The following is a 17,718-nucleotide window of genomic DNA, read 5'->3' as shown; positions in this document are numbered from 1 at the left end:
AAATCAAAGTAAACAATAATGACCTCTGTGAATGTATTTTTTATACTTGTATTTATATGCCATAAAAGTAACTCTATCCATTTCTCAGCAACTGTATTGCTTTGATTGGAATAGTTGTGAGGAATGCAAGAGTGTTGTATTTATCCTGTGGGGAACAATATCACTGTTTATCTTTAGTTTATTTATAGCATACATTAAATAATTCAGATTTTCCTACAACCAGCAGTTACAGATGTTCATATGCACATTATATGTTCCCTCCGTATTAAGTTTAAATGATAGCATCCTGGTTCTTGGAATGAAACAAAATATGACAACTGTTATATTGCTGCTAAAACAGATTTTGATGACCAGTACTGCCTGACTAAACAACATTGTTTGACTTGTTCTGCAAAAATTAAAAATAATACAGGGCACCTGTCTTAGGTTCATAGGTAGATACTAGGCTATTGGCCCTAGGGCCTATACAAGCCTAGCCAAAAAGGTACCCTGGCTTTCGCCACCCAAGAAAATTATTTTCCTGTGCCCCTGTCAAGCAGAACCACAGAAGTGATCCCCGGGGTGAATTTCCTATTACCCATCCAATCATCAAGATTTTTCTTGAAGAGTGCTAATGAAGAGCTCTGTTTGACATAGATAGGTAGTCTGTTCCAGAGTATGGGAAGTTTCTGGGACAGGAATCTATCCCTCTTGCATGTTCTGTTTATTGTGGCGACAAGGTTTAGGTCCCTAGAGTGTGTACCTTGGAGGGATTGGGATTTCTTTAAGTGGAGCATGTCCAGCAGCTCTGGGTTTGACATAGCTTTGTATGTTAGGCATAGATCGCCTCTGAGTAGGCTATATGTGACGGAGTAAAGCTGGAGTTTTTTGAGACGGTCTGCGTAAGGCATCTGTTTGAGGCCAGTGATTCTCTTTGTGAGGTATTTTTGTGGCCTTTCCAGTTGTTGTAGATGTCTTGTGAGGTACATACCAAAAGACGTGTCGTACTCTATAATGGGTCTAATGAGTGATGAGTAGCGGGGAACAATGACCTCTTTTTTTTCTGGATGAGAAACCTTTTGTGATGAGGTGTGCCACGTAGAAAGATATCCTGACCACTGTGGCAATGTGATTATCAAAGGAGAGACTACTGTCCACCTGTGTCCCAAGGTCTCTTATCACACTTTCGGTGTTAAGTAGACTACTGCCTTTGTGGTAGTTCATGGGTACAGAGTTTTTACCAAAGGGGATGACAATGCACTTTTTGGCATTGAGCTTGAGACCATGTCTTTGACACCAGGCATCTGTCTCAGTGAGTCCCTTTTGTAGGATGTCCACATCATTAGGAGTTTCAATTATGGCTCCTAGTTTGCAGTCATCTGCGAATTTAGTTAGCCAAAGACCTTCTGTGTTAACCTGTACTTCAGAGAAGTAGATACCAAACAGGAGAGGACCCAGCACTGAACTCTGTGGTATTCCACTTGTCACTGGTCTGAAGTCTGATTTGGAGTCTGTTACTTTCACGGTGTGGGTTTTTTCAGTAAGCCATTTGGCAACCCATCTTGTGACATAGGGATTTATACCTAGTTTAGTGAGTTTATTTATAATTCCAGAGTGGGAGATGGTGTCGAACGCCTTGGCGAGATCTAGATAGGCTGTGTCAACCACCTTACCCTCATCTATGGCTTTAGTGACTACTTCAAAGAAGTCTATCAGGTTTAGAAGACATGATCTGCCTTTTACAAACCCAAACTGTGTGGGGTCCAGAGTTTGGAGATCTCCAATGTCTTTGTTTATGAGTTCCATGATGATACGTTCCATGGCCTTGCAGACGAGGCTGGTCAGACTAATGGGGCGGTAGTTCCCGGGGTCTGTTGTGGCCCCCCCTTTGTGGAGTAGGATAACTGTCGTGGTGCATCATTCAATGGGCACAAAGCCTGAGGTGAGGCTATGATTGAACATGGTACTTAGGTGGGGTGCCAGTTCATTCTGTAGTTCATGTAGAAGGCAGCCTGGGATGTTGTCAGGTCCCATGGATGCTGTGTACCTGGCTTTGGAGAGTGACGTTTTTAACTGTACAGCCGTGATTACAGGAGCTTTGTATTCTTCCGGTATAAAGATGTGCCCTTTAGGGGGTGAGAGGGGGGTAAAGTTAGCACTGAACCTACCTGCCAGGATGTTGGCAATATCAGTTGGTTCTGTATATTTAGCGTCATTGTGCTGTAACTCAGAGCAGATCTGAGTGTTGCCATTGAGATTTTTGACATAGCTTTTATGCAAACCATGTTTATTGTGTTTGCTGATAATAACTTTTTTATATGCTTATGACAGGGATTCACTGATATTATACATTGAGAAAAGGAAAATGTGTATGTAGCTTTTTGTGGAATGAAGATAAAATTGTACCTCTTAGAAGACCCACAGCCATATAATATACATGTTAATTAAACCATGAGTATTTGAATAGCATGAACTTCATCTAATCATTTTTTTAATTTGTTTTTTATTTATAAACCTGTACCAGTGGCTAGTGAAATGACTTAATGGAATAATGCAAAAGATGAGTTGAAAGAGCTTAAGAGAAAGCATCAGAATGCACGTATGGACTTACAAGCCCCACCTCCCTCTGTAGAATATTACAGAGCTCAGTATATGCTCTTTCTACACTCTACAGCAGCTCGTCCTGTGGTGCAAAACCTGTGTGTATTCTATACAGAAGAGAACTTTTCAGAGCTTCTTCAAAGATGGAGATGACAGTTTATAAAAATAGTCCTGAAAAGACATTTGATGCACTACCTGGATATAAAGCTATGACCGGATCAACATCCACCGTCATCACCATTGACCCATCACAAACCCCAGTCAAGGATCACCTTATCTGGTCTATCTTTAGCGTAGTATACTTGAATGCCTGCTGCCTAGGTCTTCTGGCTCTTTATAATTCCGTAAAGGTAGGAATGGCTATTTTTTTATTTTTTATCATTTTTAAAAACTTACATCAAAAGTTGCAGTAGGAATACTGCATACACACTTATTAATGATAATCTGGAAAAAAATAGCTAAACATGCATATTCCAAAGACAGTTGTACCAACTATATTGTATTTTATTTACTTTTTTCATTAACAGTTCAATTGGGGCAAGCAGTAAATTCCACTTAGAGCTGCCCTGCTTAGTATTTGAACAACACTGATAGAAATTTGCATGCATCCAAAAGTAATAGTTTTGATTACATCTATTATATACATTTCCATGCAAGAAAATAGATACAGAAGACAGTGATGTATTGTTAACTATAACTAAAAGTAATGAAAATGCAGCTTTAATAGGTTAATAATCTTGCCGTTTATTGCATGCATTAATGTTAACATGCAGAGCCTGATACAAATGTTAACTTTAATGTCGCCATTGCTGTGATCTTAGTCATAACTTTTGCTGAAATTTGTAACAGTGCAACTGATTTTTGAGCTGTAACTTTAAATATATAAATTATTCATATAGTTTTATTAGAATCAATTTTCCATCATATTAACGTGCCAGTTACAGAAATTCATCTTAAGTCATTCCCATATAATTCAAATGCAGTAATCAATATATCTGGTGAAAATGATTTGACCTGATTATAGATATTTGTGTGCTCTCATTTGTACATGCAGCATTGGAAGAATGAGAAAGCAGTGTGAAAAAGACAAACTGACTGTCAAGTGTAAAATAGATTTTAATACAGGCAATGCGTAAGGCTTTCATTTCTGACACATTCAACTCATTACAAGTGTCTGCTCAAAGTCTTCATACTATCATCATGGTCCTGCAGTAGTAAGTCCATTGGGATTCTCTGCCTGCAGTTATGGCACAAACTACTCAGGTACTGGGGGCTGGAAGATGTGTTCTGTGGTGTGTTCAAACTGTTAAATGTCCTTTACTGATAAGCTTTATTAAATAGTTTTTAAGGAAATGATGTACATCTCTGAGATACTTAAATTAATGCCCACTTTTTACTAGCAAACGATGAAAAAGCAAGAAGCACATCTGAAAGGAAATGCAACAGCAGAAACAGACAAGTATCTATCTGGCACATTACTTGAATGAATAAATAATGAAAACTGTTAGCAAACAAGTCATAACAAAATCAATAGGCTGAGTCATTATCCGAGAAATTAACCTTTCTATAATTTTTGCTTTTTTGTAAACCCTTTTAGTAGATGTTGACATTTGCCACCTCTAAAGGAAACTAGGGAATTAAAACAGGTGACTAACTGGTAAAATGATTTTATTTATTTGTATAGGTAACTGAAATGTAGCAAAGGTGGCCCGTTTTCAGGCATGATCTTGTTATAAGCAAAAGGTTAAAGAAATGGCACAAATGAAATACTCATTTCACATGTACTTAGGGTTACGAACAGCGTTTTTGTCTTACATTTAATATCATTCTCTTTCAACTAAAGTTATAAGTATTTATGCAAATTTCAGCCAATACCAAGACCCACCTTAGACCCATCTGAGCAAACGGCCATCAAACTCATTAAATGATATTATGTAAAAATAAAAAAGTTGTTGCAGGTAGCTTTTTCTTTTAGAAACTTTCTGGTAGTCCTGGTAAAATTTAGTAGAGCTGGAAAAGTCAAAATTTCATTTTGGAAAAGGGTTACAAAGCTGAGGTCAAGGAATGAGAAAACACTGGAGGTGCACAAAAGAATGTGCTACGGAAGTTCAGTGTTTTATACTGTTCAACTACTTGGTCTAAGAGATACATTGGGAACTTTAAAGTTTGAATTCTGTTCATTAATCTGCAAATGGTCAACCTTTATTTTGTAAATCAAAGTACAAATTAAAAATCTTGCTGTCTGCATGACTATAACCCATTTAGCATTAGCCAGTGCAATTCAGTTATCGTCTGTTTATGAAGCACCTGAAATAAAATGAGATGGTTTGTATTGCCTTCTTTTAAGCTTTTGCAGCAACTTTATATATATATATATATATATATATATATATATATATATATATATATAGGTACGTATCACTTCACCTAAAACTCATCTCACCTAAACTCAATTCACTGACAAGTAGTACAATAAGGCAAATCAAAGGTATATGTCCTTTTCCCCACTGTAGTGCGATCCTGGTGTTAGTATATATAGTTGGGGGTGTGGTTTTATGTTGTCTGGTTTTGTTTTACATTATTTGGTAAAAGCCAACAAGGTGAGGGCTATGCCCTCCACACCCCCCAATGTGGGGGGCTGCACCCCCTTACTATATATATATATATATATATATATATATATATATATATATATATATATATATATACTAACACCAGGATCACACTACAGTGGGGAAAAGGACATATACCTTTGATTTGCCTTATTGTACTACTTGTCAGTGAATTGAGTTTAGGTGAGATGAGTTTTAGGTGAAGTAATACATACCCATCAAGGGCCCCCGCAGGCGGGTGCAAGGGGGTGCACTTGCACCCCCCTGGAAACGAGAAATTAATTTTATTTTAATTAAAAAAAAAGTTTTTTTTTTAAAGGGCGTCAGGCGTTCCTCTTTAAGAATGCTGTTTGCATCCATAGGCGCCAGAACCATAGAAGACACATGCGTGCATTGCACGCTAACGTAAATTCAAACCCAAAAGTGCGCGTAGGTTGCCAGAGTCGCAGACGATCCATTTATGTGCTGCCATTTTTGTTTATATGCAGGCTGACTGAGGTAAGGATTTTTCTGCCAGAGAAGTACTCCGTTGTGTTTATTTATATACAGCAGAGGAATGTACCATGCCGTGCCGTATCGTACTTATGTAGGATCTTAAAGCATTCATGGTCCTTGAGTTTCACACACCGAAAAGGGTCTGTACTAAGGTAGATGCTGATTATAAATGTTTGAATTCGTTCTTTAGTGTGCAAGCCTGCCTATGGTCAAAAATTTGTAACTCAAATTCTGGAGTCTTGTTTCAGGGAATTTCAATGCATGTAAAACTTCATGATTCTGCAAAAGAGTGTAAACTACATCCATGGAGGGACAAACTTGTATGACTATTACAAGATGATATAGAAATATTATTTGACAAAACGAAAATTTTACAACTCTTTCTTCAGTGGTGAAAATACAATGATGCTATAACTGTAGTACTGGGCAAAGAAGATTTTCTCATCAAGTTTCTTTATCCACAAGTATTTTCAGTAGAATTTTCAAGAATTTCACTTCTTACTGACTATTGAAGTAGAACATGTTAACAAACCTGCCCTTAGATTAATGATATCATGGTTAATGCTTTTATTACTAATAATAATTCTAAAAAAAAATAGACCTTGGAGAAAGCGTTGTTTGAAGCAATAGCTGTTCTGCACATATATGAGAGAGAATGAGACAGAGAAAGAGAACAGTTCTTAATTATAGCAAACATATTTTTGTGAAAGTTTTTTCCTGAAGAGTTGTTGCGACAGAGTATACAGACCTTTCCTCATATTTGCTTGTCAAGTTGTCACACATGGTAATATTTATCTCCTGAGTTATATAAGTATTAGCACTTTATTTGCCCTGTAGATGGAATGTCATCTAAACCCTGTGGTCTGCCTTGGAATTTGATGGTGATTCTCTCAGATATGATACTAATCTTGTTGACATTAAATCATAACATTCATTTTATATATAAAATTCAGTAAATTACATTCACCACAATTAAATTAGAGTCCACTACATTCCTTCCAATATTCCAGTTGTGTATATCACTGAATGTTTGGGATCAATGTGGAAGCTGATTTGTACCTTAAATTTCAATTATGTAGTTAGAAAAAAAAATGGCCATTCAAAAAATTAACAACATAGCAGAATATGTCTTAAGAATAAAGCAAAAAGCAATTACATCTGTTTAATATAAATAAATGCATCTTTACAATTTTCCTATAGAATGTCAACTTTATTTGAGGTCTTGAAACAAAACAAATAATGGTTAATTGATTTATGTGTGGTTAATAAAACAGAGACAAAAAACAAAGGTATCGAAGATCCCTGGGAAGGAATGGAAAAATATAGAAAAAAAAATAAAGTTCACACTACAATGATGGAAGACAACAAAAATGAGAGAGAAAAGCAAAAAAAAAGGAATCATTTTCTGTGTCTCAATGACTCGTGTATGTAAACTTAGAATAAACTAAAACACGTCAAGGTCAGAACACATCTGCCATTAAATGATTGAATGAGCTGCTTCTAGTCTGTCCCTGCCTGCCATACTACGTAACTAAAAGAATAGCTGGGACTTTGTTTACTACTTAACTAAAAGAATAGCTGGGACTTTGTTTACTACTTAACTAAAAGAATAGCTGGGACTTTGTTTACTACTTAACTAAAAGAATAGCTGGGACTTTGTTTACTACTTAACTAAAAGAATAGCTGGGACTTTGTTTACTACTTAACTAAAAGAATAGATGGGACTTTGTTTACTACTTAACTAAAAGAATAGCTGGGACTTTGTTTGCAGTATTCTTTATTAGAATGAGCTGCTTCTAGTGTGTCCCTCCTTGCCATACTACTTAACTAAAAGAATAGCTGGGACTTTGTTTACTACTTAACTAAAAGAATAGCTGGGACTTTGTTCGCAGTATTCTTTATTAGAATGAGCTGCTTCTAGTGTGTCCCTCCTTGCCATACTACTTAACTAAAAGAATAGCTGGGACTTTGTTTACTACTTAACTAAAAGAATAGCTGGGACTTTGTTTACTACTTAACTAAAAGAATAGCTGGGACTTTGTTTACTACTTAACTAAAAGAATAGCTGGGACTTTACTACTTAACTAAAAGAATAGCTGGGACTTTGTTTACTACTTAACTAAAAGAATAGCTGGGACTTTGTTTACTACTTAACTAAAAGAATAGCTGGGACTTTGTTTACTACTTAACTAAAAGAATAGCTGGGACTTTGTTCGCAGTATTCTTTATTAGAATGAGCTGCTTCTAGTGTGTCCCTCCTTGCCATACTACTTAACTAAAAGAATAGCTGGGACTTTGTTTACTACTTAACTAAAAGAATAGCTGGGACTTTGTTTACTACTTAACTAAAAGAATAGCTGGGACTTTGTTTACTACTTAGCTAAAAGAATAGCTGGGACTTTGTTCGCAGTATTCTTTATTAGAATGAGCTGCTTCTAGTGTGTCCCTCCTTGCCATACTACTTAACTAAAAGAATAGCTGGGACTTTGTTTACTACTTAACTAAAAGAATAGCTGGGACTTTGTTTACTACTTAACTAAAAGAATAGCTGGGACTTTGTTTACTACTTAACTAAAAGAATAGCTGGGACTTTACTACTTAACTAAAAGAATAGCTGGGACTTTGTTTACTACTTAACTAAAAGAATAGCTGGGACTTTGTTTACTACTTAACTAAAAGAATAGCTGGGACTTTGTTTACTACTTAACTAAAAGAATAGCTGGGACTTTGTTTACAACTTAACTAAAAGAATAGCTGGGACTTTGTTTACTACTTAACTAAAAGAATAGCTGGGACTTTGTTCGCAGTCTTCTTTATTATTTGCTGCAAGAACTAAAAGAAACATCTAGCAAGGCTAGACTTTCCATTGTGGGATTCCTTAAATCTCCTGCATAACAGACAACATGGGATATAGCAAATGACCCTTGAAAGACATCATATAAATAAGAACAGTTAAACAGGTGTTCAGAATCTTTATTATAAGTGGGCCAAATTGATTTCTACAGTAACTTTCACTGTACCTCACATTATCTCCCTAGTCTAGTATACGGAGGAAAGCAGTTGTTATTTTCATATTTATTTATTTATAGGTCAGATGATTTTATATTTTTTCTATTTTATTTACTATGTGTAAAGTTATGCGTAGAATTATAAGTTTATAAATTAGTACCAGGCCAACTGTCCTTGTGGGCCATTCCAAGCCCAGCCAATTATCCCAGGTGAGAATCAAATCCTGAACCTTGTGCTTATAAGGTGAACACCTTAACCACTATGCCAACCTCCCACTCTTGTAGACATATTTATATCATTTAACTCTCTCTCTCTCTCTCGCTCTCTCTCTCTCTCTATATATATATATATATATATATTATGTATATTTATTCTGCTTTCTATTTCTGTTTGCATACTATATCATGTACTATTACTTTATCCCTAGGTTTTATATTTTAGCTATAATCCTTGTGTAGAATGTCATATAATAGAACATTTATACTTACCCTTATATATTCAATATCCTTTAATGTAGTACTACTGTTAGAATTAGTCATATGCTTTTCTTAAATATTATATCTAATAGTATCTGAACAAATATCTGAAAAATATTCCCTTCTAAGATTCAATATTTCCATAACAAATTGCTCTTAGATGTTAAGTTTTGTTATCATTAAAAAGAGACAATAACATAGAAAAACAATCCTAATTTTTTTTATCAGAAGTGTCATTCTATAGACTAGTATATAAACTATCCTTTTGGTATACTGCGAGCATTCAGAACTATTTAATAAATGACAATGGTTTAAAATGCATTTCACTGTTTTTTGCTTATTCTCTAACTTGTATTCATTGGCTTTTTAGCATATGATTCCAAATATTATGATTATTTATTTTTGGACAGGAAGAAGTAACCTGCACAGTTCTTAGAATGTTCAAAACTCCCACAACATCACAAAAACACTGAGTATTCTAATTATGCTTCTTCAAGCTGGTCTTCATGACAAAGGCTTGCAAATTAACAGTTTATTAACTACTACATGCCTCATATTTTCAGATTGTTTCTCATAAAATTGTGTTATTTCTGGCAAATCACTGAAGACTGAAGTTGAGTTTTAGACGTCATAGCCTCAAAAAATGCATACTAATGGAAACAGTTTTGTTCTATTCATTTTCTAAGGAGGTCGGGGGATGTATGTATGACATTGTATGTGACTCATATTTCTCAACTGTACAGATTTTCACAGAGGCTGAGGTATGTGTGTGTGAGAGAAAGTGAAATGCCCTATTTAGAGTTAGCAGGTGGAATTTATTTTCAAGGAATTGTGAGCTTCAAGGGAAGAGAAGTTTACTGCTGCTCATGCCAAGTCTGATTAAAATGTGCAACTGTTTTGTTTAACAAATGGTATCACTAGTGTGGTGTAGAATTTCAAAACAGTCTTAGTAGCACAGCAGGTAGCATACTTGCATCTTGGTGTAGAAGGCCGGAGGTTGTACTCCCACCGCATGTATTGTATTTTAAGGGGTGGCGTGCTGTAGTCCTGAGTATGTCCTCCGTTGGATGAGATGCCTAGTAACTATGAACCTGTGTTTCCGCTTGCCACTTATTCCTATTGCAATATACAAGCTTAGCATTTTTTTAAATGTAACATAGGCAATCTATTGTTTAAGGGGAGCAGGCACTGAATTTGTAGATGAAACACTGAAATATAAAGCTGTTTTCTAGCAACAACGTCTCCATTAGTTTCAGATCTCTTTAATGTGAAATTATTCAGATGACTTTTACTTCTGCAGAGACTGTGCATATTGACTGATATTGGTGGATTGTAGTGATAGATGTTTAACTGGCCTTTTACGGTTGAAATGTTCTGAATTGGGCAGTTTGTCATTATTGGTTCATATGTTTTGTTTCATTCATCATCATCATCTTTCGGCTGTTCCTATCCTCTGCATCTTGCTCTGTCACACCAACCACCTGCATGTCCTCTCTCACTACATCCATAAACCTTATCTTAGGCCTTCCTCTTTTCCTCTTACCTGGCAGCTCCATCCTTAGCATCTTTTTCCCAATATACCCAGCATCCATCCTCAGCACATGTCCAAACCAACGCAATCTCGCCTCTTGCTTTGTCTCCAAACTGTCCAACCTGAGCTGACCCTCTAATATACTGATTCCTAATCCTGTCCATCCTAGTCACACCAAGTGCAAATCTTAACATTTTTAACTCTGCCACATCCAGCTCTGACTTCTGCCTTTTTGTCAAGGCCACTGTCTCCAACCCATATAACATAGCTGGTCTCACTACCCTATTGTAGACCTTCCCTTTCACTCTTACTGGTACCTGTCTGTCACAAATCACTCCTGACACTCTTTTCCACCCATTCCACCCTGCCTGTACTCTCTTCTTCACCTCTCTTCCACACTCACCATTACTCTGAACTGCTGATCCCAAGTACTTAAACTCATCCACCTTTACCAACTCTACTCCCTGCATCCTCACCATTCCTCTACCCTCCCTCTCATTTACACACACATATTCTGTCTTAGCCCTGCTGACCTTCATTCCTCTCTAGAGCATATCTCCACCTCTCCAGGGTCTCCTCAACCTGATCCCTACTCTCACTACAGATCACAATGTCATCTGCAAACATCACAGTCCATGAGGCCTCCTGTCTGATCTCATCTGTGAACCTGTCCATCACCACTGCAAATAAGAAAGGGCTCAGAGCTGATCCTTGATGTAATCCCACCTCCACCTTAAACGTATCTGTCACTCCCACCGCAATTCTCATCAATGTCACACTACCCTTGTACATATCCTGTACCACTCTTACATACTTCTCTGCCACTCTCGATTTCCTCATACAATAAAACAACTCCACTCTAGGCACCCTGTCATATGCTTTCTCCAAGTCCACAAAGACACAATGCAACTCCTTCTGACCTTCTCTGTATTTCTCCAACAACAATCTCAAAGCAAACATTGCATATGTAGTGCTCTTTCCTGGCATGAAACCATACTGCTGATCAGTAATCATCACCTCCCTTCTTAACCTAGCTTCCACTACTCTTTCCCATAACTTCAAGCTGTGACTGATCAGTTTTATCCCTCTGTAGTTACTGCAGCTCTGCACATCACCCTTATTCTTAAAGATAGGTACCAAAACACTTTTTCTCCACTCCTCAGGCATCCTCTGACTTTCCAAAATTTCATTAAACAATCTAGTTAAAAATACCACTGCCATTTCTCCTAAGCACCTCCATGCTTCCACTGGTATGTCATCTGGGCCAACAGCCTTTCCATTTTTCATCCTCTTCACAGCTGTCCTTACGTCCTCCTTGCTAATCTGTTTCACTTCCTGATTCACTATCCCCACATCATCCAACCTTCTCTCTCATTCTTTTCATTCATCAACCCCTCAAAGTACTCTTTCCATCTACTCAACACACTCTCCTCTCTTGTGAGTACGTTTCCCTCGCTATCCTTTATCACCCTTACCTGTTGCACATCTTTCCCAGCTCTGTCCCTCTGTCTAGCCAATCGGTACAGGTCCTTTTCTCCCTCTTTAGTGTCCAGTCTCTCATACAACTCTCCATATGCCTTATCCTTAGCCTTCGCCACCTCTCTCTTTGCCATGTGCCTCATCTCCTTATACTCATGTCTACTTTCTTCATCTCTTTGACAATCCCACTTCTTCTTTGCCAGCCTCTTCCTCTGTATACTCTCCTGTAGTTCCTCATTCCACCACCAGGTCTCCTTGTCCTCCTTCCTCTGTCCAGATGTCACACCAAGCACCTTTCTAGCAGTCTCCCTTACTAGTTCTGCTGTAGTTACCCAGCTATTCGGTAACTCTCCACTGCCTCCCAGTGCCTGTCTTAACTCTTCTCTGAACTCCACCTCACAATCACCCTTTTTAACTTCCACCATTTAATCCTTGGCACTGCTTTCACACTCCTCCTCTTAATCACTGACATCATCCTACAGACCACCATTCTATGCTGCTTAACTACACTTTCCCCTGCCATCACTTTACAGTCTCCAATCTCCTTCAGACTGGCCCTCCTACATAGGATATAATCCACCTGTGTGCATCTTCCTCCACTCTTGTACGTCACCCATTTTGTTTCATTGCTTACTGGAAAAAATGTTCAAAACTATAAAACACACTCTCTAAGTGGTGCTGTATTAACAAGGGATATAATCCAATTATTATATATCATATTTAATACAATCAGGAAGATTAATCCAAAGCAGTTATGCATGGTTCTGAAATATGTGCAAAGGGCCTATGATTTGAAAGCAGTCCAGAGGTAAACTTAACCTGCCACTGACCAGATGCATTTTCTTTGAATGTGGGTTTCAATGCTGTTTCAGTGAATGCGAGTTTCAAAGGTAGAGAAGTTTTAATGCTAAGTCTGTTTTCATTGTAAGACTATTGCTTTGTTTAAGTTTAGCAAATGTCTATCAGTGTTTGTGCTATAAAATAGGAAGTTACTAGGCTATTGGCCCTGAGGCCCTAAAATTTGAAATAAAAGTTGTAAATTAAAACCAAATATCAGTAATCATTGTAGAAGTAAAGCATAAAACAGTATGCACATCGAGAGTTTTGAACAGTGTTTATGGCAACTGGAAATAGCCAAGTAATGGGATACTGAAATGGCTGTGTCTTGGGGGGGGGTGAAAGGGCGGGGTTGGGGGTGGTGCTTTTAAGGGGCGGGGCTGGGGCGGTGCTCTGGGTTTGCACCCCCCTGCAAAAAATCCTGCGGGCTCCCTTGATACCCATATATATATATATATATATATATATATATATATATATATATATATATATATCAGGTCTGACCAATAAGCAAATCACAGAAAACAAGAAATGGCAGTCAAACTTTTAAAAACACAAACACAAGTTCAGCAAGCTAGAAATCCACCCAAGTAGTAGAACGAAACTTTACATCCACTCGTATCGTGAAGTCAAACTGTTTGTCCTTTGTTGCCTTTTGTGAGTCTTCAAAGTCCACAGATTTATTAAAAGGTTTAAAGCGCTTTTTGTTTGCCTCAGTCAGTTAAACTTCTTCAGAAACATTATTAAAGTGAGCTAGAAGTCCAGTTTATACAAGCAGCTGGTTAATAATTAACCAATTACACATATTACACATTGCCTCATTTAAAGGCAACCCAGTTAACAAAAAACAAAAAAACAGAAACTGCAGCAACTCTATACGTAAAAAAATAAAAAATTAGATGAAAAAGAAATAGCTGATATAAAAAGAACATTAACAATCCCAAGTGTATAAAAATATAAAAATACTATATAACTCTGAATACGCCATAGTGTAACAACAAAAGTACACTAAGAACTTAGTTGAGAAAAACAGAGTTAAACATCTACGAATGTTTAGTTTTGTTATACTACTAGTAAAACTCTCTATGAAGTAATTAGCAACAGGTACTAGAATACCTTAAGTGGCTGACACTAGCCAACCTCCTATAGCAAAAACAAATCTACTTCTTTAAATTTTTTAATTTTAAAATACTGCTAATGGAGCAAGAATCATTCAAACCAGGTGGATTATAAGCATTAAGTCTAGCTCCATTCCATGCTACTCAATTCCGAAGTGACAAACTTCATGACACCTGCGCAGATGGGAGCTGAAAGTTCGACTGCTGAATCCTACACTAAGGCACTGTGCGAGCACATCCACTCGTGCATGAATCGTGCCATCCCAAATTGAACCAAGACGATCTCCTCCAAAAAAAGAAAGCCAATCTGGTGGTCCCCTGCCATAAACAAACTATACAACAGAAGAAAGAAACTGTTGCAGAAAAGAGGAAAATCCCAGGATGCAAAAATCTCCCTTACCCGCCTCAGTAAGAAGCTGAGATCCCTCATAAAATCCTCCAAAGCTAGTTACGAAAATAAAATTGCCAAAGATTCCAAAGACAACCACAAGGCATTCTATAGTTATGTCAAGAATCTAAATGGCAATGCTCAGATATGCTGTGAGCTGCAACAGAATGGCATTAAATATACTGATCCCAAGGATATTGCCAATATCCTGGCAGATCGATTTAGTGCCAACTTCACCTCCATCTCACCCCCTAAAGGGCCCATCTCAATACCAAAAGATTGTGAAATTCCGGCAATCCGGCTACACAGGTAAAAAACGCACTCTCCAGAGCTAAGAATACAGCATTTATGGGACCAGATGACATCCCGGGCTGTGAACTACATGAACTACAAAATGAACTGACACCTCACCTAAGTATCATGTTTAATCATAGCCTCACCTCAGGCTTCATGCCCACTGAGTGGCGCACAACTACAGTTATCCCACTCCAAAAGGGGGGATCCACTTTGGATCCCGGGAACTACCATCCCATCAATCTGATGAGCCTGATCTGCAAGGGCATGGAGCGCATTTTCATGGAACTTATAAACAAAGACATTGGCAATCTTCAAACAATGGACCCCCACCCAGTTTGGGTTTGTTTAGGGTTGATCTTGTCTCCTGAACCTGATTGACTTCTTTAAATCAGCCTCCAGAGCTGTGGACGAGGGTAAGAGGGTCCAGACAGCCTATCTGGACCTCATCAAGGTCTTCAACACCATCCCCCACTCTGGAATCATAGATAAACTTACTAGGCTGGGCATAAATCCCTACGTCACTCGATGGGTTGCCAACTGGCTTACTGACAGAACCCAGATTGTAAAAGTAGCCGACTCCAAATCCAGCTCCAGACAAGTGACAAGTGGAGTACCTCAGGGTTCAGTCCTGGGACCGCTCTTGTTTGGCATCTACTTCTCTGAAGTACAGGCCAACACTAAGGGAATCTGGCTAACAAAGTTCACAGATGACTGCAAACTGGGAGCCATTATTGAATCCCCAAATTATGTGGATATTCTATAAAAGGGCCTTACAGAAACAGATGCTTGGTGCCAGAGCCATGGGCTCAAGCTTAATGCCAAGAAATGTAGTTATCCCCTTTGGGAAAAAACATGTACCCATGAATTACCACATAGGTGGCAGTACACTAAACACCGAAAGTGTGATGAGAGACTTAGGGCACAGGTTGACAGTGGTCTCACCTTCGATAACCACATTGCCACAACAGTCAGGAAATCCTTCTACGTGGCACACCTCATCACTAAAGGCCTTTCATCCAGAAAAAAGGAGGTCATTGTCCCACTTAATATTATTTTTCACTATAATGGAAAACTCTCAAATTCCTCAGTTACCCACTTCATAAACAAGCATAGAGTTATACCTTCTCACAAAGCCTGTATTGAGGTGAATAAACCTATGATCTGGGGAATTTTGGTTTTAAAAAAGTACATTTGACCACAATGTTTTCTGAAGAAGAACCAGCCAATCCAAAAGTCAGAGGCCACAAACCATAAGGAGTTGACCTCCTAATGGTGCAAAACCAACATTAATGTTATACTTAACCGCCTGTTCTGCTAATCTAAATGACCACAATCCAGCCCTAGAGCCTATACAACCCTAGCCATGACAATTAGCCAGGGAACTGTTATGGCTAGGCTTGTATAGGGCTGATAGCCTAGTACCAACCTATGAACCTATGAAAGTGGTTTTAGAAGTGTTTGAAGGATGACAGAGTTATTGAACATCTTAATTTACTAACAAAAGCTGAAGCTGTTTTCAGTACAGTGTGGTCTACAGAGAGACAGCATTTGCAAGCCATCTGACAACTCCAGCACAGTAAGAATTAACATTCTACTACACCAGCACAAAGTAGAATTAGGGATACTCTAGAATGCCTTTTAAGGGATGGAGTGCTATACAACTAATCATACAGTGAATGTTTAGAGAGAAATTGAGAAATCTGCACCACTGGTAACAGTGATAAGAATACCATAGGGGTATCTTCTAGAAGGTTTACTATCACATACTCAAATCTACTCAGTTTGAGCATTAAGATGTTTGAATCACATGTTTGGAAATCTAAACACAGAACACAAAAAATGTTGAAGGCAGCATTTTAGTAAAGTAGAAATTTTGAAAATGTCAACTTTGTTAATGTTGAGCGGAAGTGCAGCATTTCAGCAAACACTTTTGCAGGGTGGCAAGCCCCCCTTGCACCCCTCACACCCCCACTACTTGTATATACAAATTCCGAGATCGCACTACAGTGAGGAAAAGGCTACATTTCCCGATCCCCACTGTAGTGCGTTCTGCACCACAATGTCAAGCCTTACAACAGCGAATGCTCGCTATTGTAATGTTCAATATTGTGGCATTTGTAATTTCAGTTCGGCCAAAGGCAGTTTCACACAAATGTCGATCACAAAAGTGATTGCAAATCCTTCTAGAAGGGCTCCCTATTACGCTGTCGCAGATGCAGATTGTCGAATGCATCTTTGTCAAACTGAAAAGTACGAAAAGGCAAAATAGCGAAGCAGCTTTTCAGCGAATTTTTCCCTGGGAAAGAATTTGTTTGGCCGTTTTTGCTACTTTGCCTTTTTGTCACTGTAGTGCAATCTTGGAGTTGGCATATTTAAGTAGGGGGGGTAGGGGTGTGTTGGGGGTGAAGTCCCCCACATTATGTAGTGTTTTACAGGTTTTTTTTTTTTTGGAACAGCGATTTTTTTTTTCCCTTGGAAAAAAATTGTTGTTCTGAAGTTTCGACATTGTAAGCTTTCACTTACATGGGGTCGATTATGTGTCGTTCGCTCTTCTGAGCATGCAATATCATACTATAAACCCTTTTGGAAGACTGTTACTAACCTGTTTACTAATCCAAAATTAAGGCACACAAAGGGTGGGCTCCTTTATTTTTAGAGGCATGATGAAAAATATTTTCTGTGTTTTGTGGGTGCCCTGTTGGAGGTTGGGCAGCGCTTGAGTACAATGGATCATGGCAGCACTTCAGTAGAGTTCAAGCAACTAATCAGTAGCACAAGGGTTCTGGTCTGGAAAGAGCTGACTTACTTGTATGTCAGATAAGCAAACAAAACAAAGTAAAATATTAATCTGTTTTAAACAGACAACTATAGCAGTTAAAGATGAATTTGAGATGGT

General features: G+C 38.0%; 1 protein-coding gene across 1 annotated transcript in view; it reads left to right on the top strand.

The window, feature by feature from the left end:
* The first annotated feature begins 2,540 nt into the window (after positions 1-2,540).
* LOC122811097 (dispanin subfamily A member 2b-like) overlaps positions 2,541-17,718 on the top strand; it is a 320,198-nt gene continuing 305,020 nt past the window's right edge. The window contains exon 1 of the mRNA XM_044082673.1: positions 2,541-2,930. Coding sequence (XP_043938608.1) covers positions 2,724-2,930 — 207 coding nt within the window. The 5' untranslated portion in view covers positions 2,541-2,723. The remainder of the gene's footprint in view (positions 2,931-17,718) is intronic.

Source organism: Protopterus annectens, chromosome 9.part0 (genome assembly GCF_019279795.1).
Source record: "Protopterus annectens isolate FY-2018-M chromosome 9.part0, PAN1.0, whole genome shotgun sequence".
NCBI classification, from domain to species: domain Eukaryota; kingdom Metazoa; phylum Chordata; order Ceratodontiformes; family Protopteridae; genus Protopterus; species Protopterus annectens.
Note: the sequence above shows the minus strand (reverse complement) of the source record. Positions and strands in the feature narration are given on the sequence as shown.